General features: G+C 38.9%; 3 protein-coding genes and 1 pseudogene across 25 annotated transcripts in view; 2 read left to right on the top strand and 2 right to left on the bottom strand.

Annotated features, from left to right (window-relative positions):
• LOC125799136 (deleted in malignant brain tumors 1 protein-like) overlaps positions 1-21,209 on the bottom strand; it is a 1,283,434-nt pseudogene that overhangs the window by 518,435 nt on the left and 743,790 nt on the right.
• Positions 1-21,209, top strand: part of LOC107197253 (scavenger receptor cysteine-rich type 1 protein M130) — a 370,936-nt gene that overhangs the window by 31,755 nt on the left and 317,972 nt on the right. The gene's annotated exons all lie outside the window — the stretch shown is intronic.
• Positions 1-21,209, top strand: part of LOC125799141 (scavenger receptor cysteine-rich type 1 protein M130-like) — a 259,014-nt gene that overhangs the window by 25,761 nt on the left and 212,044 nt on the right. For 5 of the 8 annotated variants that reach the window (XR_007437981.1, XR_007437980.1, XR_007437979.1 and 2 more), the window contains 4 exons: positions 704-2,252; positions 3,215-3,310; positions 3,411-3,481; positions 3,718-4,280. The exons of 1 other annotated variant lie outside the window; for it this stretch is intronic. The gene's annotated coding sequence lies outside the window, so the exon portion shown is untranslated. Of the gene's footprint in view, positions 1-703; positions 2,253-3,214; positions 3,311-3,410; positions 3,482-3,717; positions 4,281-21,209 lie in introns of those variants that run through there. 2 more of the 8 variants (XR_007437977.1, XR_007437976.1) reach the window with 2 other exon arrangements.
• LOC125799151 (uncharacterized) lies at positions 9,557-20,853 on the bottom strand. 2 transcript variants are annotated; one of them, XM_049475207.1, is made up of 10 exons: positions 17,111-20,853; positions 15,809-15,908; positions 15,489-15,553; positions 15,347-15,370; positions 15,165-15,225; positions 14,996-15,077; positions 11,585-13,130; positions 10,527-10,622; positions 10,356-10,426; positions 9,557-10,119 (listed from the first exon to the last, which is right to left on the bottom strand). In XM_049475207.1, exon 1 carries the CDS (start codon positions 20,675-20,677, stop codon positions 19,358-19,360), a length of 1,320 nt encoding a protein of 439 aa, XP_049331164.1. In that variant the 5' UTR covers positions 20,678-20,853; the 3' UTR covers positions 9,557-10,119; positions 10,356-10,426; positions 10,527-10,622; positions 11,585-13,130; positions 14,996-15,077; positions 15,165-15,225; positions 15,347-15,370; positions 15,489-15,553; positions 15,809-15,908; positions 17,111-19,357. The 2 variants fall into 2 exon arrangements, with proteins under 2 accessions (XP_049331164.1, XP_049331165.1); XM_049475208.1 differs by having other exon boundaries at positions 17,315-20,853.

Genomic DNA, 21,209 nt, shown 5'->3' with positions numbered 1-21,209 from the left:
TTCATGTTTACTACAACTTAATTATTAATCATGTACCAGTGTTTTATAGCAAATGTAACCAAAAAATGTCCCACATTATATGTCCCAGGTTATAATTTTTTGCATTGTCAGCGATACCAGACGCACATTCACACACACAATGGAAACATGAACAGCTAGACGTGCTAATGAAACGTAAAATACTACTGCTTTTACTACTGTTGATGTTTGGTGCAGCCATCTTGCGTTCTGAACTTGTGGGTTTATTCCAGTTGAAATGTTCTACTTAGAACTTGGAAATTTCCAGTTCTGAATTCCTACTTCAGATGGAATGCAGTATAAGGATTCACATTAGAGCTCGACCCAACCTGCCCCATACACTGTCATTTTGAGCCAAAGCCCGAATTAAACCTGACCTTTTTTGAGTAAGTAGAGCATTAAAACTGAGCTTTTAAAAAACATTTTCGTTCTGTTTAGAATGAGTGAAGAATGAATAAGACCTATTATTTAAGAAAAATATTATTAATTATTAGGAACAGATCTCCAAAAGATTATAACATGAACAATGCAAACAATGATCCAAAGGCCTAAACATTAGGCTACAACAATGTCTGAATGACTTTCCTCTAATCTAGTATAATATAACATGGTTTAAGAAAAGAAAATAAATTCTTTTATAATTTTATTTATATATTTTTTCCCATTTTCTCCCCAATTTACACAGCCAACCCACTCGTTAGGACTCCCCCTATCACTAGTAATGCCCCAACACACCAGGAGGATGAAGACTAGCACACTCTTTCTCCGATACATGTGAAGTCAGCCACCGCTTCTTTTCGAGCTGCTGCTGATGCAGCATTGCCAAGCAGCCAGCACATTTGGAGGAAAGCGCAGCGGCAGGTGAAGTGCGTAATATGGACAGTGTGCGCTTTGCACTTGTGCAACTTTTTTTTAAAAACAGTTTGATTTGTTTCTGCTATATTTTGATTCATAGCTTTATATAAAATGAAAATAACTTATAACTATATTATTTTCTTTAGCCCGAGGAACCTGAGGAAAGTGGTGGGAAATCTCGAGCCAGGTCAGACCTTGGGTTGGGTTTGGGCAGAGAACCTAAGCTCTTATTCACATATTGAACTTTGTGTTATTGTGTTCTCAGTGACATGTTGAACTACACTGCCAGTTTGAGGGAATGTCATTGCCATCCACTGCAAAGGAGGCAAAGGTGATGCTGAAGTTTTCACTGATTTAAAGACATCATCAATGTTTTCTATATGTATTTGATTTGATTTTTAGGTTAACCCATCACCATAGTTGTTCAGCTGAATGTTTAAAGCCATATCCAAACTGGATTCACTTATTCATTTTAGCTGAGCAGGGTTTTTTTTCACGGGTACGATGGTGTGTACATGGTTGATTGACAGCGTTTAGTTTGAGAGTGCGCAGGTACTGTATTTCTCCTGAGGTGAGGTGAATGTGTATGTATATATTCAGTGTGTCAGAACTGCTCCTTTAGTTTCTGCTGTGCTCAGTTGAAGACGGAGACCATGTAGTTAAACATACAGCTCTGGGGAAAAAAATGGTTTTCATGCATCTTGGCATGTTCTCCTCCACCAGTCTTACACACTGCTTTTGGATAAGTTTATGCCATTCCTGGTGCAAAAATTCAAGCAGTTCAGTTTGGTTTGATGGCTTGAGATTATCCATCTTCCTCTTGATTATATTCCAGAGGTTTTCAATGAGATTTTTAAGTGGTTTCTTTTTTTCCCAGAGCTGTATGTCTGCACTCTCCTACAAAAGTATTGAAACACTGAGGCCAATTGATTTTTTTTTTTCTTCTGCTCTAGTGAAAACATTTTGGTGTAACAAAAATATAATTTAAAGATGAATATTGAAGACAAATTGGTAAGTTCGGACAAAAGCTGAATTGTTGACCTTTTGTCTCCTATTCATATTTTAATGTCAAACCCAATTTGTTTTCAGTCTAAAGCAGAAATAAAGAAATGAGACTGACTTATCAAGTACTTTTGGGGGGCAGTGTATGTTTAGGGGCTGTTTCCTGTGTAGTTCCAATTAAAATCTGCAGTCAGTCTGCTCCTTTCAGAGTGACTGCACTGTTATGTGTATTGGTTATGTAATTTAATGCTCCTGGGCATTGCTGTGTTTGTTGTGCAGGTGTGGGAAAGGGCAATGGCAGTGATCTGAAGGTGCGGATCATAGTGAAAAGAGAGCAGGTGTTCCAGTGTGTCTGTGCCACGCAGACGAACTGTAGGGTAAGCTAACTTTTAAAGGTTTTCTACAGTATAAAACTGTATTTACTTCCTCATAGTCAAATGACAAGAGTAGTTTCAGTACAAAAAAGTGAAAAACTGTGAACCTTAAACACAGTGGTTTCCTAATTAAAACCAGAGCTATATGGCATATCCAGAACAGACATGTGAAGTGGGCTAATCCCACAACCCCTAAATGATTTAGTAGTTTAGGGTGATTTCACACCTACTTTTTTTATTTGTCAAAATAAACTGTTCATATTTACGTGTAGTGCTGTTTGTTTGGACATGGATGAGTACAGTAATCACAACTGCAATGAGACTGCTGAGAACTGTTGGTCTGAACTCTGAATTGGTTGGTTTGTGATGAGAACATGATCTGACCTTGATCCAACCCATCTGTCAAGCATACTCAGTTTTAAGATGTGGAGTCAGTCAAATGAACACATGCCACCTCTGCTGTTGTTCCATGTTAAACTGCACAGAAATCTGTTTACTTTCTTGCTCCCAGCCAAGACAGCTCTGACCAACAACCAAAGAGATTACAAAGATTGTTGTGACTCATTTTGGTGAGCTTGAATTTTATCCTCTGTTAAAACAACAAACCATGAGGGAAATGCTCCAAGAGAATCAATTAATTACCTGACTTGGACCAGAGCAAACAAACTATAGTGTGAAAAAACAGCCTTACATACACTATTAAAAGATTTTGTACATACATACACTAGTGAAAGCGTTTGTGAATCGGTATCATCTTAACCCCAAATCATATTTTAAATATGTACTAAAGAACAACTTTTAAATATTCAATAAGCTCATAATATTGAACCTTTAAAGACAGTAGCAGCCCACTAAAACATAAATCACATTGTAATTGTTGGGAAAGGTCTTTCAGATGTTTGTCTTATGTTCCTTTGTGTTTATTTTACTGTTCGCTCATATACTGTGTTCTCATATTTTACCAGCTGTTCCCAGATACTGAAAACAATGCCGTGGTGATCAGCTTTCAGGAAGGGCCAGTGGTTTGTGGTGATGTTAAGGTCATGTTTGAATCCAGGGCTGTAAGTTCCCAATCTATTGTAACGTAAGAATGATTTTATGGACATCGTTTTTTCCAGTTGTTTGGCAAAATGTTTTTTCTCTATTGTTCTCTATGCCCAGGGTCTTCCAAAGGGGTATGAGGACTATCCTTTCTATTTCTGGTTCAACACTTCATTTGTAGAGAACAACAGGTGAGGTTTTTGCTGTCCATTGTCCTCAGAGGCAGACACTGGCTTTGTTTACCTACCAGACCACTCTGGTTTTAGATTTTATATATAAAAATGCCAGGCCACTTAATTCATTAATTAGAATATTTTGATATTTTGTCCCCTCTCAGTTTAGTAAACATTACTGCTTTCAATGTAAAAGGAAAAATCATATGGACTGCTGCTTGAATGCAATCTATAATGCTTTGGTCCCAAAACAGGCTCTATCTGTCAAGGGAGGAACTGGACAACCCACGTAAGTCCAAAACCTGGGACATCTACAAGGAGGACTTTGGTGTGACCGTGTCTTTCAGTGACCCTGCACTTATGTAGCAGACGACACTTGCTTGTGTATCTCAACTAAAACCCTTAAGCCCTGCACAAGGTCTAAATCTTTGCTCTAATGTCGGTTTTCACACACTTATAAAAGGTGAGTGATGTTTAGGGATTGGATTCGGGCATATTGTGCCCCTAAAGCTATAGCTATATAACCTCAACTTTATGTCCATCCCCCATCTTCACTGTAAGAGCTTTTTACTGAGCCGTGCATACATCACAATATTATGCATTTGTTTGTCAAATGTTTTTTTGTCTTTAAATGAAGACAAATGTTTGTGTCAGTTTAGCATATTATGCTTCCAAAATGTAAATCTTACTCTTTAAGCTTGAGTGTACATCAAATAAAGCAATCGAGGCTGCCACTGTGAAATGGTCAATGGTTATGTGTGCAGAAACATTTTTTTGTAGTACACATGTATTGAAATAAATACGAATGTCTCTGTAACACTTGTCTGTCTCTTTTTTGAATTAACAACTGATCTGGGTTGCTGAATTTCTGCAATTGTTTTTAAGGATAGATCTGAGTGACTTGTTTTTTTAGAAGTAAAAAGTCTGGTCTTACAGGTGGGCATGCAACTCTAAACTCTTTAGAATCAGCAGTTTTAGAGGTGACCTTTTTCAGAAGCGCTGTCAGTGCCATTCTCATATAAAAGGCTTAAAATCAAATCTCAAATGTGCAGCTTTTATAATAGTAAATAAAATAATGTACTATGTAATTGTGTAGAACAAAAACTGTACAAACACAAAATTTAATTCTAGAATTGATATACACTATCTGCTGCTGTCAGTACAAATGGATGGCTGGATCAAAAATCAGAGGGAAAATATTAAACTGGGGATTCACAAAAATGCTTTTTCTTAAGTTCTTAAGTTTATACTTAACTTAAGAGGTCTGTTTTGGTTATTTTTCTTAATGTTTATTTTGTACCAAAAAAATGGAATAATAATATATATACCTTTTATGATACACTCACATTTCAGTGCTTGGTTTGACTCTGTTTTTTTATTTTCCTAATGTTTTCTTAAGCCGTCACATCAGTGTATCAGCACTGGCATTCAGAGCCCCTTATTCACCATCGTACTCCATTGGACATTTCAGGGACAACAGCCTTTTTTGCCCAATTATAAACACTCTTCTTGTAAAAGTTATCCAGACATAGGTAAAAAAAAAACAACAACAGTTGAACTATAAAGTATTGAAAGACTAGGATACTAAAAGCCAGTAATGTTAGCCCTGCTTTATTTGTCTCACTATCTTTATATATCAGTTGCTTTAAACATTATAATGTTAAGCATAATTTTATTTATAAATTTAAATAGAACAAAACATAAATGTTGTTTTAATAAACGTTAGCAATAAATAATCTCAAAATAACACATCTAAAATACAGCAGACTAATAGTTTAAACCATTAAACCCAGCCTTTCATTGAGCTGAGAGAAAATTAAGTGTGCTGTTCAATTTCCAACGTTAAGAAATGGGTTAGACAAGCTATACTAATGCACCATCCATCATCTCAGCAGCAGTTCAGCTGTGACTTTTGGAAGAAACCAAAGTCAATAGAAAAGAGCGGGGGGGGGGGGGATGTCTGAGATTTAATATAACAATATTATTTTAATATAACTGTGCATAGTTAATTATTATACTTACTCTGAATTACATAAGAGTGCTAGTAAAATATAAAATAAAATAAATAAATATATATATATATATAAACATTTCGGGCACCGTAGCCCCCACACCTAGTTTTGAATGGTCGTGTCTCCCCTGATTCAGTCAGTAAGAACAAGACGGTCGCCCTTTTCTTCGGGATCTTCAGGGAGTTTGCAGGAGGTGTAATTTAGGGGGAACAATCATTAATGTTGGGTTAAATAATCTAGTGTTTTTTCACTCTGGTGCTGAAGGTCCGCTGCGCTGCTCTTTACTGTTTCCCCTTTACTCTGTTTTCATTAAAAGCCCCTCAGTCTTAAAACAGCGGCAGTAAAACAGGCGGAGCGGTGGGCCTCTAGCAGCAGTAGTGATGACCCTGCCGGTGTAGAGTGGACCAGCGCGAAGGGAGCTCTTTCAGTCCCGGTGAGTAATTTAGCTAGCTGGCTCTCGGTGAAGCGCGGTCTTATTATAATACCTAACTACAGCGTGGTGAGACTATTTAAACTGAAGCGTGTTAATGGCGAATAACGCTGTAAGATAGCTAAGGCTAGCGAGCTACGGTGGAGCTGGCTAAGCTAATTAGCTTAGCCAGCTCCACCGTAGCTCGCTAGCCTTAGCTTCAGTTAGCCCGATTACCTGCAGCAGCTGCCCGTTCAGAAAAAAAAAACCACAACCAGCGCTGTTTAAGAGCTGCTTTACGAGCTTCTCTCCCAGCATAGGGTGTGTTTTTCTCAATCAGCAGCTGCTTTTAAACCACGCTGTAGTTTAGTAATAAGATCGCGCTTCACCGAGAGTGGAAACAGCCAGTTAAATTACCTAACAGGGCTGAAAGAGCTCCTATCGGTTCTCCGGTCTAAATAAACCCAAACACCTTTGGTTTATTTAGATTTAAGTTAGCAGTTTGTTCTCTCTAGACAAAAAACGAAAATAAGAATAAAAAAAAAAAAATAAATAAATAAAAAACAATAAAATAAGGGGGGCGCAGTCTGCGCATGCGCCAGATTTTGGGGCCGCGCGTGCGCAGTAGACCGATTTTTTTGCGGTCCACTGCGCATGCGCGCCCGCAAAATCTGGCGCATGCGCAGAAGACCGCAAAAAATCGGTCCACTGCGCATGCGCGCCGGCAAAATCTGGCGCATGCGCAGTGGACCGATTTTTTGCGGTCTTCTGCGCATGCGCCAGATTTTGCGGGCGCGCATGCGCAGTGGACCGATTTTTTGCGGTCTTCTGCGCATGCGCCAGATTTTGCGGTCGCGCATGCGCAGTGGACCGATTTTTTTGCGGTCTTCTGCGCATGCGCGGCCGCAAAATCTGGCGCATGCGCAGTGGACCGATTTTTTGCGGTCTTCTGCGCATGCGCGGCCGCAAAATCTGGCGCATGCGCAGTGGACCGAATTTTTGCGGTCATCTGCGCATGCGCCAGATTTTACGGGCGCGCATGCGCAGTGGACCGATTTTTTGCGGTCTTCTGCGCATGCGCGGCCGCAAAATCTGGCGCATGCGCAGAAGACCGCAAAAAAAATCGGTCCACTGCGCATGCGCCAGATTTTGCGGGCGCGCATGCGCAGTGGACCGATTTTTTGCGGTCTTCTGCGCATGCGCGGCCGCAAAATCTGGCGCATGCGCAGAAGACCGCAAAAAAATCGGTCCACTGCGCATGCGCGCCCGCAAAATCTGGCGCATGCGCAGTGGACCGATTTTTTTGCGGTCTTCTGCGCATGCGCGGCCGCAAAATCTGGCGCATGCGCAGAAGACCGCAAAAAATCGGTCCACTGCGCATGCGCCAGATTTTGCGGGCGCGCATGCGCAGTGGACCGATTTTTTGCGGTCTACTGCGCACGCGCGGCCGCAAAATCTGGCGCATGCGCAGACTGCGCCCCCCTTATTTTATTGTTTTTTATTTTTCATTTTTTTTTTATTTTTTATTCTTATTTTCGTTTTTTGTCTAGAGAGAACAAACTGCTAACTTAAATCTAAATAAACCAAAGGTGTTTGGGTTTATTTAGACCGGAGAACAGAGGAGCTCTTTCAGCCCTGTTAGGTAATTTAACTGGCTGTTTCAACTCTCGGTGAAGCGCGATCTTAATACTAAACTACAGCGTGGTTTAAAAGCAGCTGCTGATTGAGAAAAACACACCCTATGCTGGGAGAGAAGCTCGTAAAGCAGCTCTTAAACAGCGCTGGTTGTGGTTTTTTTTTTCTGAACGGGCAGCTGCTGCAGGTAATCGGGCTAACTGAAGCTAAGGCTAGCGAGCTACGGTGGAGCTGGCTAAGCTAATTAGCTTAGCCAGCTCCACCGTAGCTCGCTAGCCTTAGCTATCTTACAGCGTTATTCGCCATTAACACGCTTCAGTTTAAATAGTCTCACCACGCTGTAGTTAGGTATTATAATAAGACCGCGCTTCACCGAGAGCCAGCTAGCTAAATTACTCACCGGGACTGAAAGAGCTCCCTTCGCGCTGCTCCACTCTACACCGGCAGGGTTATCACTACTACTGCTGCTGCTGGAGGCCCACCGCTCCGCCTGTTTTACTGCCGCTGTTTTAAGACTGAGGGGCTTTTAATGAAAACAGAGTAAAGGGGAAACAGTAAAGAGCAGCGCAGCGGACCTTCAGCACCAGAGTGAAAAAACACTAGATTATTTAACCCAACATTAATGATTGTTCCCCCTAAATTACACCTCCTGCAAACTCCCTGAAGATCCCGAAGAAAAGGGCGACCGTCTTGTTCTTACTGACTGAATCAGGGGAGACACGACCATTCAAAACTAGGTGTGGGGGCTACGGTGCCCGAAATGTTTATATATATATATATATTTATTTATTTTATTTTATATTTTACTAGCACTCTTATGTAATTCAGAGTAAGTATAATAATTAACTATGCACAGTTATATTAAAATAATATTGTTATATTAAATCTCAGACATCCCCCCCCCCCCCCCCGCTCTTTTCTATTGACTTTGGTTTCTTCCAAAAGTCACAGCTGAACTGCTGCTGAGATGATGGATGGTGCATTAGTATAGCTTGTCTAACCCATTTCTTAACGTTGGAAATTGAACAGCACACTTAATTTTCTCTCAGCTCAATGAAAGGCTGGGTTTAATGGTTTAAACTATTAGTCTGCTGTATTTTAGATGTGTTATTTTGAGATTATTTATTGCTAACGTTTATTAAAACAACATTTATGTTTTGTTCTATTTAAATTTATAAATAAAATTATGCTTAACATTATAATGTTTAAAGCAACTGATATATAAAGATAGTGAGACAAATAAAGCAGGGCTAACATTACTGGCTTTTAGTATCCTAGTCTTTCAATACTTTATAGTTCAACTGTTGTTGTTTTTTTTTTACCTATGTCTGGATAACTTTTACAAGAAGAGTGTTTATAATTGGGCAAAAAAGGCTGTTGTCCCTGAAATGTCCAATGGAGTACGATGGTGAATAAGGGGCTCTGAATGCCAGTGCTGATACACTGATGTGACGGCTTAAGAAAACATTAGGAAAATAAAAAAACAGAGTCAAACCAAGCACTGAAATGTGAGTGTATCATAAAAGGTATATATATTATTATTCCATTTTTTTGGTACAAAATAAACATTAAGAAAAATAACCAAAACAGACCTCTTAAGTTAAGTATAAACTTAAGAACTTAAGAAAAAGCATTTTTGTGAATCCCCAGTTTAATATTTTCCCTCTGATTTTTGATCCAGCCATCCATTTGTACTGACAGCAGCAGATAGTGTATATCAATTCTAGAATTAAATTTTGTGTTTGTACAGTTTTTGTTCTACACAATTACATAGTACATTATTTTATTTACTATTATAAAAGCTGCACATTTGAGATTTGATTTTAAGCCTTTTATATGAGAATGGCACTGACAGCGCTTCTGAAAAAGGTCACCTCTAAAACTGCTGATTCTAAAGAGTTTAGAGTTGCATGCCCACCTGTAAGACCAGACTTTTTACTTCTAAAAAAACAAGTCACTCAGATCTATCCTTAAAAACAATTGCAGAAATTCAGCAACCCAGATCAGTTGTTAATTCAAAAAAGAGACAGACAAGTGTTACAGAGACATTCGTATTTATTTCAATACATGTGTACTACAAAAAAATGTTTCTGCACACATAACCATTGACCATTTCACAGTGGCAGCCTCGATTGCTTTATTTGATGTACACTCAAGCTTAAAGAGTAAGATTTACATTTTGGAAGCATAATATGCTAAACTGACACAAACATTTGTCTTCATTTAAAGACAAAAAAACATTTGACAAACAAATGCATAATATTGTGATGTATGCACGGCTCAGTAAAAAGCTCTTACAGTGAAGGTGGGGGATGGACATAAAGTTGAGGTTATATAGCTATAGCTTTAGGGGCACAATATGCCCGAATCCAATCCCTAAACATCACTCACCTTTTATAAGTGTGTGAAAACCGACATTAGAGCAAAGATTTAGACCTTGTGCAGGGCTTAAGGGTTTTAGTTGAGATACACAAGCAAGTGTCGTCTGCTACATAAGTGCAGGGTCACTGAAAGACACGGTCACACCAAAGTCCTCCTTGTAGATGTCCCAGGTTTTGGACTTACGTGGGTTGTCCAGTTCCTCCCTTGACAGATAGAGCCTGTTTTGGGACCAAAGCATTATAGATTGCATTCAAGCAGCAGTCCATATGATTTTTCCTTTTACATTGAAAGCAGTAATGTTTACTAAACTGAGAGGGGACAAAATATCAAAATATTCTAATTAATGAATTAAGTGGCCTGGCATTTTTATATATAAAATCTAAAACCAGAGTGGTCTGGTAGGTAAACAAAGCCAGTGTCTGCCTCTGAGGACAATGGACAGCAAAAACCTCACCTGTTGTTCTCTACAAATGAAGTGTTGAACCAGAAATAGAAAGGATAGTCCTCATACCCCTTTGGAAGACCCTGGGCATAGAGAACAATAGAGAAAAAACATTTTGCCAAACAACTGGAAAAAACGATGTCCATAAAATCATTCTTACGTTACAATAGATTGGGAACTTACAGCCCTGGATTCAAACATGACCTTAACATCACCACAAACCACTGGCCCTTCCTGAAAGCTGATCACCACGGCATTGTTTTCAGTATCTGGGAACAGCTGGTAAAATATGAGAACACAGTATATGAGCGAACAGTAAAATAAACACAAAGGAACATAAGACAAACATCTGAAAGACCTTTCCCAACAATTACAATGTGATTTATGTTTTAGTGGGCTGCTACTGTCTTTAAAGGTTCAATATTATGAGCTTATTGAATATTTAAAAGTTGTTCTTTAGTACATATTTAAAATATGATTTGGGGTTAAGATGATACCGATTCACAAACGCTTTCACTAGTGTATGTATGTACAAAATCTTTTAATAGTGTATGTAAGGCTGTTTTTTCACACTATAGTTTGTTTGCTCTGGTCCAAGTCAGGTAATTAATTGATTCTCTTGGAGCATTTCCCTCATGGTTTGTTGTTTTAACAGAGGATAAAATTCAAGCTCACCAAAATGAGTCACAACAATCTTTGTAATCTCTTTGGTTGTTGGTCAGAGCTGTCTTGGCTGGGAGCAAGAAAGTAAACAGATTTCTGTGCAGTTTAACATGGAACAACAGCAGAGGTGGCATGTGTTCATTTGACTGACTCCACATCTTAAAACTGAGTATGCTTGACAGATGGGTTGGATCAAGGTCAGATCATGTTCTCATCACAAACCAACCAATTCAGAGTTCAGACCAACAGTTCTCAGCAGTCTCATTGCAGTTGTGATTACTGTACTCATCCATGTCCAAACAAACAGCACTACACGTAAATATGAACAGTTTATTTTGACAAATAAAAAAAGTAGGTGTGAAATCACCCTAAACTACTAAATCATTTAGGGGTTGTGGGATTAGCCCACTTCACATGTCTGTTCTGGATATGCCATATAGCTCTGGTTTTAATTAGGAAACCACTGTGTTTAAGGTTCACAGTTTTTCACTTTTTTGTACTGAAACTACTCTTGTCATTTGACTATGAGGAAGTAAATACAGTTTTATACTGTAGAAAACCTTTAAAAGTTAGCTTACCCTACAGTTCGTCTGCGTGGCACAGACACACTGGAACACCTGCTCTCTTTTCACTATGATCCGCACCTTCAGATCACTGCCATTGCCCTTTCCCACACCTGCACAACAAACACAGCAATGCCCAGGAGCATTAAATTACATAACCAATACACATAACAGTGCAGTCACTCTGAAAGGAGCAGACTGACTGCAGATTTTAATTGGAACTACACAGGAAACAGCCCCTAAACATACACTGCCCCCCAAAAGTACTTGATAAGTCAGTCTCATTTCTTTATTTCTGCTTTAGACTGAAAACAAATTGGGTTTGACATTAAAAGATGAATAGGAGACAAAAGGTCAACAATTCAGCTTTTGTCCGAACTTACCAATTTGTCTTCAATATTCATCTTTAAATTATATTTTTGTTACACCAAAATGTTTTCACTAGAGCAGAAGAAAAAAAAAAATCAATTGGCCTCAGTGTTTCAATACTTTTGTAGGAGAGTGCAGACATACAGCTCTGGGAAAAAAAGAAACCACTTAAAAATCTCATTGAAAACCTCTGGAATATAATCAAGAGGAAGATGGATAATCTCAAGCCATCAAACCAAACTGAACTGCTTGAATTTTTGCACCAGGAATGGCATAAACTTATCCAAAAGCAGTGTGTAAGACTGGTGGAGGAGAACATGCCAAGATGCATGAAAACCATTTTTTTCCCCAGAGCTGTATGTTTAACTACATGGTCTCCGTCTTCAACTGAGCACAGCAGAAACTAAAGGAGCAGTTCTGACACACTGAATATATACATACACATTCACCTCACCTCAGGAGAAATACAGTACCTGCGCACTCTCAAACTAAACGCTGTCAATCAACCATGTACACACCATCGTACCCGTGAAAAAAAACCCTGCTCAGCTAAAATGAATAAGTGAATCCAGTTTGGATATGGCTTTAAACATTCAGCTGAACAACTATGGTGATGGGTTAACCTAAAAATCAAATCAAATACATATAGAAAACATTGATGATGTCTTTAAATCAGTGAAAACTTCAGCATCACCTTTGCCTCCTTTGCAGTGGATGGCAATGACATTCCCTCAAACTGGCAGTGTAGTTCAACATGTCACTGAGAACACAATAACACAAAGTTCAATATGTGAATAAGAGCTTAGGTTCTCTGCCCAAACCCAACCCAAGGTCTGACCTGGCTCGAGATTTCCCACCACTTTCCTCAGGTTCCTCGGGCTAAAGAAAATATAGTTATAAGTTATTTTCATTTTATATAAAGCTATGAATCAAAATATAGCAGAAACAAATCAAACTGTTTTTAAAAAAAAGTTGCACAAGTGCAAAGCGCACACTGTCCATATTACGCACTTCACCTGCCGCTGCGCTTTCCTCCAAATGTGCTGGCTGCTTGGCAATGCTGCATCAGCAGCAGCTCGAAAAGAAGCGGTGGCTGACTTCACATGTATCGGAGAAAGAGTGTGCTAGTCTTCATCCTCCTGGTGTGTTGGGGCATTACTAGTGATAGGGGGAGTCCTAACGAGTGGGTTGGCTGTGTAAATTGGGGAGAAAATGGGAAAAAATATATAAATAAAATTATAAAAGAATTTATTTTCTTTTCTTAAACCATGTTATATTATACTAGATTAGAGGAAAGTCATTCAGACATTGTTGTAGCCTAATGTTTAGGCCTTTGGATCATTGTTTGCATTGTTCATGTTATAATCTTTTGGAGATCTGTTCCTAATAATTAATAATATTTTTCTTAAATAATAGGTCTTATTCATTCTTCACTCATTCTAAACAGAACGAAAATGTTTTTTAAAAGCTCAGTTTTAATGCTCTACTTACTCAAAAAAGGTCAGGTTTAATTCGGGCTTTGGCTCAAAATGACAGTGTATGGGGCAGGTTGGGTCGAGCTCTAATGTGAATCCTTATACTGCATTCCATCTGAAGTAGGAATTCAGAACTGGAAATTTCCAAGTTCTAAGTAGAACATTTCAACTGGAATAAACCCACAAGTTCAGAACGCAAGATGGCTGCACCAAACATCAACAGTAGTAAAAGCAGTAGTATTTTACGTTTCATTAGCACGTCTAGCTGTTCATGTTTCCATTGTGTGTGTGAATGTGCGTCTGGTATCGCTGACAATGCAAAAAATTATAACCTGGGACATATAATGTGGGACATTTTTTGGTTACATTTGCTATAAAACACTGGTACATGATTAATAATTAAGTTGTAGTAAACATGAAAGTCTTTAGCTTATTTTATAATTCCCTCTGGAAAAAAAGAAAACAAGGGTAAAATATGTATACACATGTAGATTACAAATAGTGTTAACCTATAAATTTAAATTATTTTCTGTGCCTTTTCTATGCTTTCGCAGCACATTTTAATGACCATAGCGTGTTTAAAACATCAGAGTAGACAAGAATGTATATCAAAACTGATTATAGTAGGCCTATATTTACATTAAATATATTTAAATAATTAAAAAAAACATTTATTTAAGCAATGCTAAGACACAATCTTCAATAATAAAATGTGTCAAATTCTGAGCGCTCCATAATGTAGGGCTAAATTACTTCACTCTGCACTGATGTATTAATCAGCTCAGGCCCATAAACATTTGGTAAACATTTCTAATGTTTAACCTGTAAACAGTATTTCACACTTTCATCAAACATGATATAGAATCTTCTGTTTAAAACTTTGAACAGAATCAATTTTTAAATAAACTAATTTGGCATATATCTGGCTGTCAGGGAATATGTTTAGGTTGTGTCTATATTGTGTAGATTCTTTATTTTTTAACAGCTTTTAAATGCATCTGTTTAAATGTTGCCTTCTTGTCACCATTACTGGTAATTTACTTGCATATATAACCAATATGCTTCCCAAAGAGTGGAAGAGAGCAAGAGCTTAATTACAGCCTAAACACCTAGATTTTTCTCTGTGAATTTACAGTTATATTCCATCTGAAACTCCAATCAAGTTATCAAATTATTTTTTAAATAGCTTTTCTCAGTCGATAAACAGAGTCGATAAATGGAAACACAAAGATCACAAAGAGTAAATTTGACTTTGACTTTGTTTTTTTTTTGTTTGTTTTTTTCCAAAACTTATCCAGGCCTGAAAATGACTATTTTCAAGTTCCTTGACTTTTCCAGGTTTTTCATGACCCTGTTCCACAGTGCTTCATACACACCTCAAAAATAGCTAGTTATGTACAGGTGCAAGTTTCACTTATAGGGTAAGACATTTTTTCGACATATTTTGTACAGTTATTTTAACAGAACGTTGTCGACTCAGGTGTGAAGTTATTCCCAGCTCCAACATCCAACATAAAAGCTAAATGGAACACAACGTTAACGGCAGAAGAAGCATTTGAGTAAAGTGCTGCTCATTACTTACTCTAATGACGGTACGTTATGGTCGTCAATCATCACTCGTTGCACTCTGTAATGGAAGAACAGTGGATCGTAGCCTTTTTGACCTGAAACAAGACCAAAGCTATGCTCAGCACCACTCATTTATTGAGTGTCTCCAGCAATATAATATAATATTATATGATCTAACTTACTGCAGAGATTGTAAACTCTGTAATGATCGGGATGCTTTGTGTCCAGAAATATGGCAGCTTCCTAAATACAGCAAATTGTAACATTGTTACATAAAAATCTGTTTAAATCAATAATTCAGCTAAAATAATTGCCTTCTACAGACTTTTCAGTTTTATTTTATTTTCTTAATTGTTAAGCTTACTTTTATGGGATTTCTGTAGAGTGCCTGCTTTCCAGGTGAGGGAAAAGACATGGCAACAAACATTATTAACTATTGGATCCCAAACCATAAGCAGAAAATCTAGATTCAAATAAGATTACATAATTAGGTAAAGCATCCCAACCTGTGACATAGGTGAGATCCAAATCAAATCCATCCTTTTTGTTACCGCCTTTTGTTCTCAGATACCTGCAAGATTCACAAATGCCACAAATCAGCATACAAACAGTAACTTGGGTGTATTTTAAAAGGTTTTGATGGATTTTAATAATTTTCCAACCTATTTCTAAATACATCAAAATGTTTAATTTTTTTTATTTAATTCTCTCTGAATCATGATGAAATAATCAAACTGTAATTAAGTTTAACATTTCATTATATGAATAATTGATATAATTTAATTAAAATAAAAGAATGATGGCCAGCATCCATTTAGATCCTCACCTTTCTTCTAGTGACCTTCTCCAGATCTTTCTTCTGAGAGGCCAGACGAAAGACACGCACCAGGATAACTATCCTCAAAGCCCTCAGGAAGCTCACCACCCTGTTAATGATAGAGAAAATCACATGAATAGCTAAGAAAGAACAACATGTAGATGAATAGTTTACCACATCATCTGAACACAGCATTTGTTCTTTGCACTGTATGATAATTTAATGATGAATGGACTAATCTGCGTCATGAAGTAGCTCCGTAAGTTAGCAAACTAACTTACATAGCTAAGCTGTTTTGGTTCTACTGTCCCCAAACGCCCCATAAACTCGAGCCACGAGACTCATATAGCTTTCATTGCCAAGATTTTACCTGCTATCACTAAAGATTAATAAGATAAATACACGTTAGCCCTGTAAATCCACCTAACATGCAAATGATCTTAACGCCAGCACGAACGAGTAACGGATTAGTAAACACGCAGGTAACCCTCGCTGTTTCTGAAAGAAAACTTCTCCTCTGTCTCTGTTTATACAGCGATGGTTTGGGTTTAAAGCTGGGTTTGTTGTGCTGGATATTTGCTGCAATATTATGAACTGAGATCAACCAGTGCTAACCAGTGACTTTAAAAAACAAATAAACACAGCTGTTACTGGACTGAAGGGGTTTTAAATATATTGTAGCGTCCGCCTGGACTCTGAAAGAAGGACCGAGTAGGCAGTTTAAGTCGCTTTATTGACTCAACTTAGAACACAGGTTGCTGTAGGCCGCAACCACGCCGAAAAATTAGTGTTGTGTCGTTCATGAATCATTTGAGTGAACGAACTGAATCCAATCACTTCCCCAGCTGATTCGTTAATTTCTCAGTTCAGTAGTTAAGCTCAGCAGCGACCCCACAGGCCGGCAGGGGAACTGCTGTGTGGTCTGTGAATCACTGAATCACCGGCGAATCTGGTGGCGGAGACTCTAATTGCGAGGAAACTTGCTCAATGCTCAGTGATTCCTTCACTCACTGAACTGTTATCAGGGCTGGTGCTCTCGTTCACTCAGTGATTCGGTCACTCATTGAACTGTTATCAGGGCTGGCGCTCTCGAGAAAGAAAAACAAGGTTGAGGCCTGGTAATAGTAATAATAACGTATATTCAATTCAATTCAATTCAATTTTATTTATATAGCGCTTTTTACAACAAAGGTTGTCACAAAGCCGCTTTACAGGAAAAACAGGTCCACGCCTCTTATGAGCAGCACCACAGAGATGCCAATTTTATGGTGACACAGTGGCAAGGAAAAACTCCCTTTAAGAGGAAGAAACCTTGGAAGGAACCAAGACTCAGTCCGAGGAACCCATCCTACTCGGGTTGACCCGCTCAGTACAAACAAACAACAAACAAATAACAGAACAAAACAGTACAGAGAATTAATGTGAACTATGGCTAATATAACAGGTACTAATTTATGAATATAAGAATGTGATGGGCACAAACTATAGAGCTATGGCTAATACAGAAACAGATACTGAGTGTGTTAATGGTAATCAGTGCAGGGTTGCAGAGCCGGAGAACAACACAGCGGGCAGTGGAGAGCCAGGCTGGGAACATCAGGAACAGGGCATCTCCATACATGTAAAAGAGATAGATAGAGAAAACAGAAAGGAAAGGAAGAGAAAAAAAAAGCAGGAGTTAGAAGGGTTGTGTAATAACTCTGATGAATAGAAGGACAGGGCTGATTCCTGAAAGCTGGAACCACAGACGGACACATCCAGGAAGACCGGCCGGCCAGGCGTCTCAGCACATGTGAGAAAGATAGAGATAGAGAACAGAGAGGGGAGGGAAGAGAAAGGGGTTAGAATGGTTTTATAAAACTCTGCTGGAGTGGGATGGGCACTGGTAGCAGCAGCTCAGGACATGGGGAGAGAAAGAGAAAGCAGATGATTAGGACAGGGTTTATATTTGCTGGATAAGCTGTAAGAGGAAGAAAATTGTAATGAGACATTACTCAAAAGCTTGAGCAAATAGAAATGTTTTGAGTCTAGATTTAAAGATTGAGAGTGTGTCTGAGTCCCGTATATTAATAGGGAGGCTATTCCAAAGTTGGGGAGCTTTATAAAAGAACGCTCTTCCTCCTGCATAGTTTTTTCTAATGCGCGGGACTAATAACAGGCCAGCGTCTTGGGAGCGGAGTGAACGCGGCGGATTGTAAGGAGTAAGGAGTTCCTGTAGATAATGCGGGGCCAGACCATTAAGGGATTTATACGTCAGGAGAAGTATTTTGTAATCTATACGAAATCTAACAGGTAGCCAATGTAGGGATGAAAGAATAGGTGTAATGTGATCGAACTTTCTAGCTCTGGTAAGCACTCTTGCGGCTGCATTCTGAACTAGCTGGAGTTTATGGAGTAATTTATGTGGACTTCCAGCCAACAACGCGTTGCAGTAGTCCAGCCTGGAGGTTATGAATGCATGTACCAGCTTCTCAGCATCTTCCAGAGAGAGTATACTGCGGATTTTAGCTATATTTCTTAAGTGGAAGAATGCAATTTTGACTATGCTACATATGTGAGCATCAAACGAAAGAATTGGGTCAAAGATGACCCCAAGGTTTCTCACAGTTTTACCAGGTATAATTAAGTGACCGTCTATGTCTACAGTATTAACATTTATGTTTTTATCAATATTAGGACCTAATAGAAGGACCTCAGTTTTATCAGAATTAAGTAAGAGAAAGTTGTGTGTCATCCAATTTTTAATGTCTTTAATACAGTCTGTTATTTGATTTGTACAGAGCTCCTCGTTGGGTTTAGCAGATATGTAAAGTTGCGTGTCATCAGCATAGCAGTGAAAGTTAATACCATGCCTACGGATAATTTTACCCAGTGGTAGCATATAAAGAGTAAAGAGTAATGGAGTCAGGGTTGATCCTTGAGGGACACCATATTTTACTCTAGACTGATAAGAGCATTCGTTATTTAAGTAAACACACTGGAATCAATCTCTCAGATAAGATCTGAACCAGGTGAGGGCTGATCCTTTAATTCCTATAAGATTTTCTAACCTATCAAGTAGAATAGCGTGATCTATGGTGTCAAAGGCAGCACTTACATCTAGCAGTACAAGGATGGCATTACTGCCCCTATCAAGAGCTGAAAGTAAATCATTAGTTACTCTAAGTAGAGTTGTTTCAGTACTATGGTTTTGTCTAAATCCAGATTGAAAAACCTCATGCATACTATTACTTTGTAGATACAAGCGCAGCTGGTTAAACACAAATTTTTCTAGGATTTTGGCTATAAAGGAAAGATTAGAAATTGGTCTATAATTAGCAAGCTCGCGGGGGTCCAGATTTGGCTTTTTGATAATGGGCTTAATGACCGCCAATTTAAGAGAATTGGGTACGTAGCCCATGCTAAGGGATGAATTTACTATTTCTAGTAATGATTTTCCCACCTTTGGCAGTGCCTGTTTCAATAATTGTGTGGGTACTGGATCTAATATACATGATGTTGATTTTGATGAGTTAATTACACTAAGTAAATCTTTTTCTGTAACCGGGCTGAAACACTCTACTGAATTTTTTGTCTAATGCTATTAATTTTATCATCAAAGAACTTCATGAAATCATTACTATTAATGTCGACAGGGATAACGGAGCTAGTTTGTTTTTGACTGCCGGTGAGTTTAGCCACAGTAGTGAAAAGGAATCTAGGATTGTCTCTATTTTTCTCAATAAGCGATGAAATATACTGGGATTTTGTTTTAATTAGGGCTTTTTTGTAGTCTGTGAGACTATGCTGCCATGCTAGCCGGAAACATTCTAGTTTTGTGTGTCGCCATTTACGTTCAAAGTTACGAGCGGTTTGTTTTAATGTACGTGTGTGGTCATTATACCACGGTGCTAGCTTTTTATCCCTGATTTGTTTTATTTTTGTCGGCGCTACGCGGTCAAGGTTAGAGCGGAGCACAGTTTGTAGATTTTCTGTTTTGTGCTCGAGATCATGCTCATAGGACGGAAGGGAGATGGTTAAGTCGGGGAGTTTATTTACAAATTCATTAGCAATTGCGGTTGTTATTTTACGCTTGCTGATATAGCGGGGAGGGAGGAGGATATTTTGATTAAAAACTATTTCAAACATAATTAGATAATGATCGGATATTGAGTCATGTTGAGAAAGAGTAACTATATTCTCAGCCTCAATACCCAGTGTCAAAACTAAGTCTAATGTATGACTACATCGGTGAGTGGGGCCAATTACATTTTGTTTAAAGCCTAGAGCATCTAAAACTGATTTAAATGCAATTTTTAGTGGATCCTGGTCCTTTTCAAAGTGGATATTAAAGTCTCCAACAATTATGATCTTATCAGAAAGAAGAATTACTGCTGCTAGAAAGTCAGCAAATTCACTAATAAAATTTGAGTATGGTCCAGGAGGACGATACAGTGTTATAAGCAGAAACGAATGCTGCGTTTTGGAAGCAGGAGACGGGCCTGCTACTTTAAGACTAAGAACTTCAAACGACTTAGCATCCAATTGTGAGTTTTGAGATATACCTAACATTGAGTCATAGATTGTGGCAACACCACCGCCACGCATGCGTGGGTAACTGAAATAGCTAAAACCTGGGGGGGTAGACTCATTTAAAGCGATATATTCATCAGGTTTAATCCAGGTTTCACACAGACATAGTGCATTAAGGTGATTATCAGTAATAATATCATTAACAATAACTGATTTTGGTGCTAGCGATCTTATATTTAATAGCCCTAGTTTCATACGGACGCTGCTGGTACTCTGAGAGACGGATGCTGTTGTTTTAATTTTAATAAGATTATTAAAACAGATTTTCTGAGTTTTTCGGTTTCGAGCGACACGGGGGACAGACATAGTCTCAATCCTACAAGGTAAAAATGCACTTGTATCTGAAAAAGGCACATAATTAAAACTCACAGCCTTATGCACAGGAAAGTGGCAAGATAACTCATTAGAACAATGTATATTACTAAACTGCCCATTACTTAGACCACTAACCTGGCCGGTATGACTGGTTAGGGCCAGTCAGTCCCGGCGTAGCACCGCCTCAATGTTACCAGAGAGGACGGTGGATCCCAGGCGGCTGGGGTGAAGCCCGTCTCGGTGGAAGAGGGCTGGACGTTCCCGAAAACTCTCCCAGTTGTCCACGTAGCCAACTCCACTAGCAGAGCACCAGTCCCGCAGCCAGCAGTGGAGAGCGTAGAGGCGGCTGAACGGCTGGCTCCCGCGGCGGTAGGTGGGCATCGGACCAGAGATGAGGAGGCGGGCGCGGGTCAGTCTGCGAGCGGTGTCCAGAAGAGTGCGAAAGTGCTCCTTCAGGACCTCACTGCGCCGGGCGGACGTGTCGTTGGTACCCACATGCAGGATGACGGTGCCGGGGTCCCCG

This window comes from Astyanax mexicanus, chromosome 2, assembly GCF_023375975.1.
Source record: "Astyanax mexicanus isolate ESR-SI-001 chromosome 2, AstMex3_surface, whole genome shotgun sequence".
Lineage (NCBI taxonomy): Eukaryota > Metazoa > Chordata > Actinopteri > Characiformes > Acestrorhamphidae > Astyanax > Astyanax mexicanus.
The sequence above is the reverse complement of the archived record's forward strand: the minus strand, read 5'-3'. Positions and strand labels throughout refer to the sequence as shown.

Bases quoted from the DNA above. Each gene is read 5' to 3' on its own strand.
- LOC125799151 (XM_049475207.1), bottom strand. From the start codon at position 20,677: ATGTCTGTCCCCCGTGTCGCTCGAAACCGAAAAACTCAGAAAATCTGT.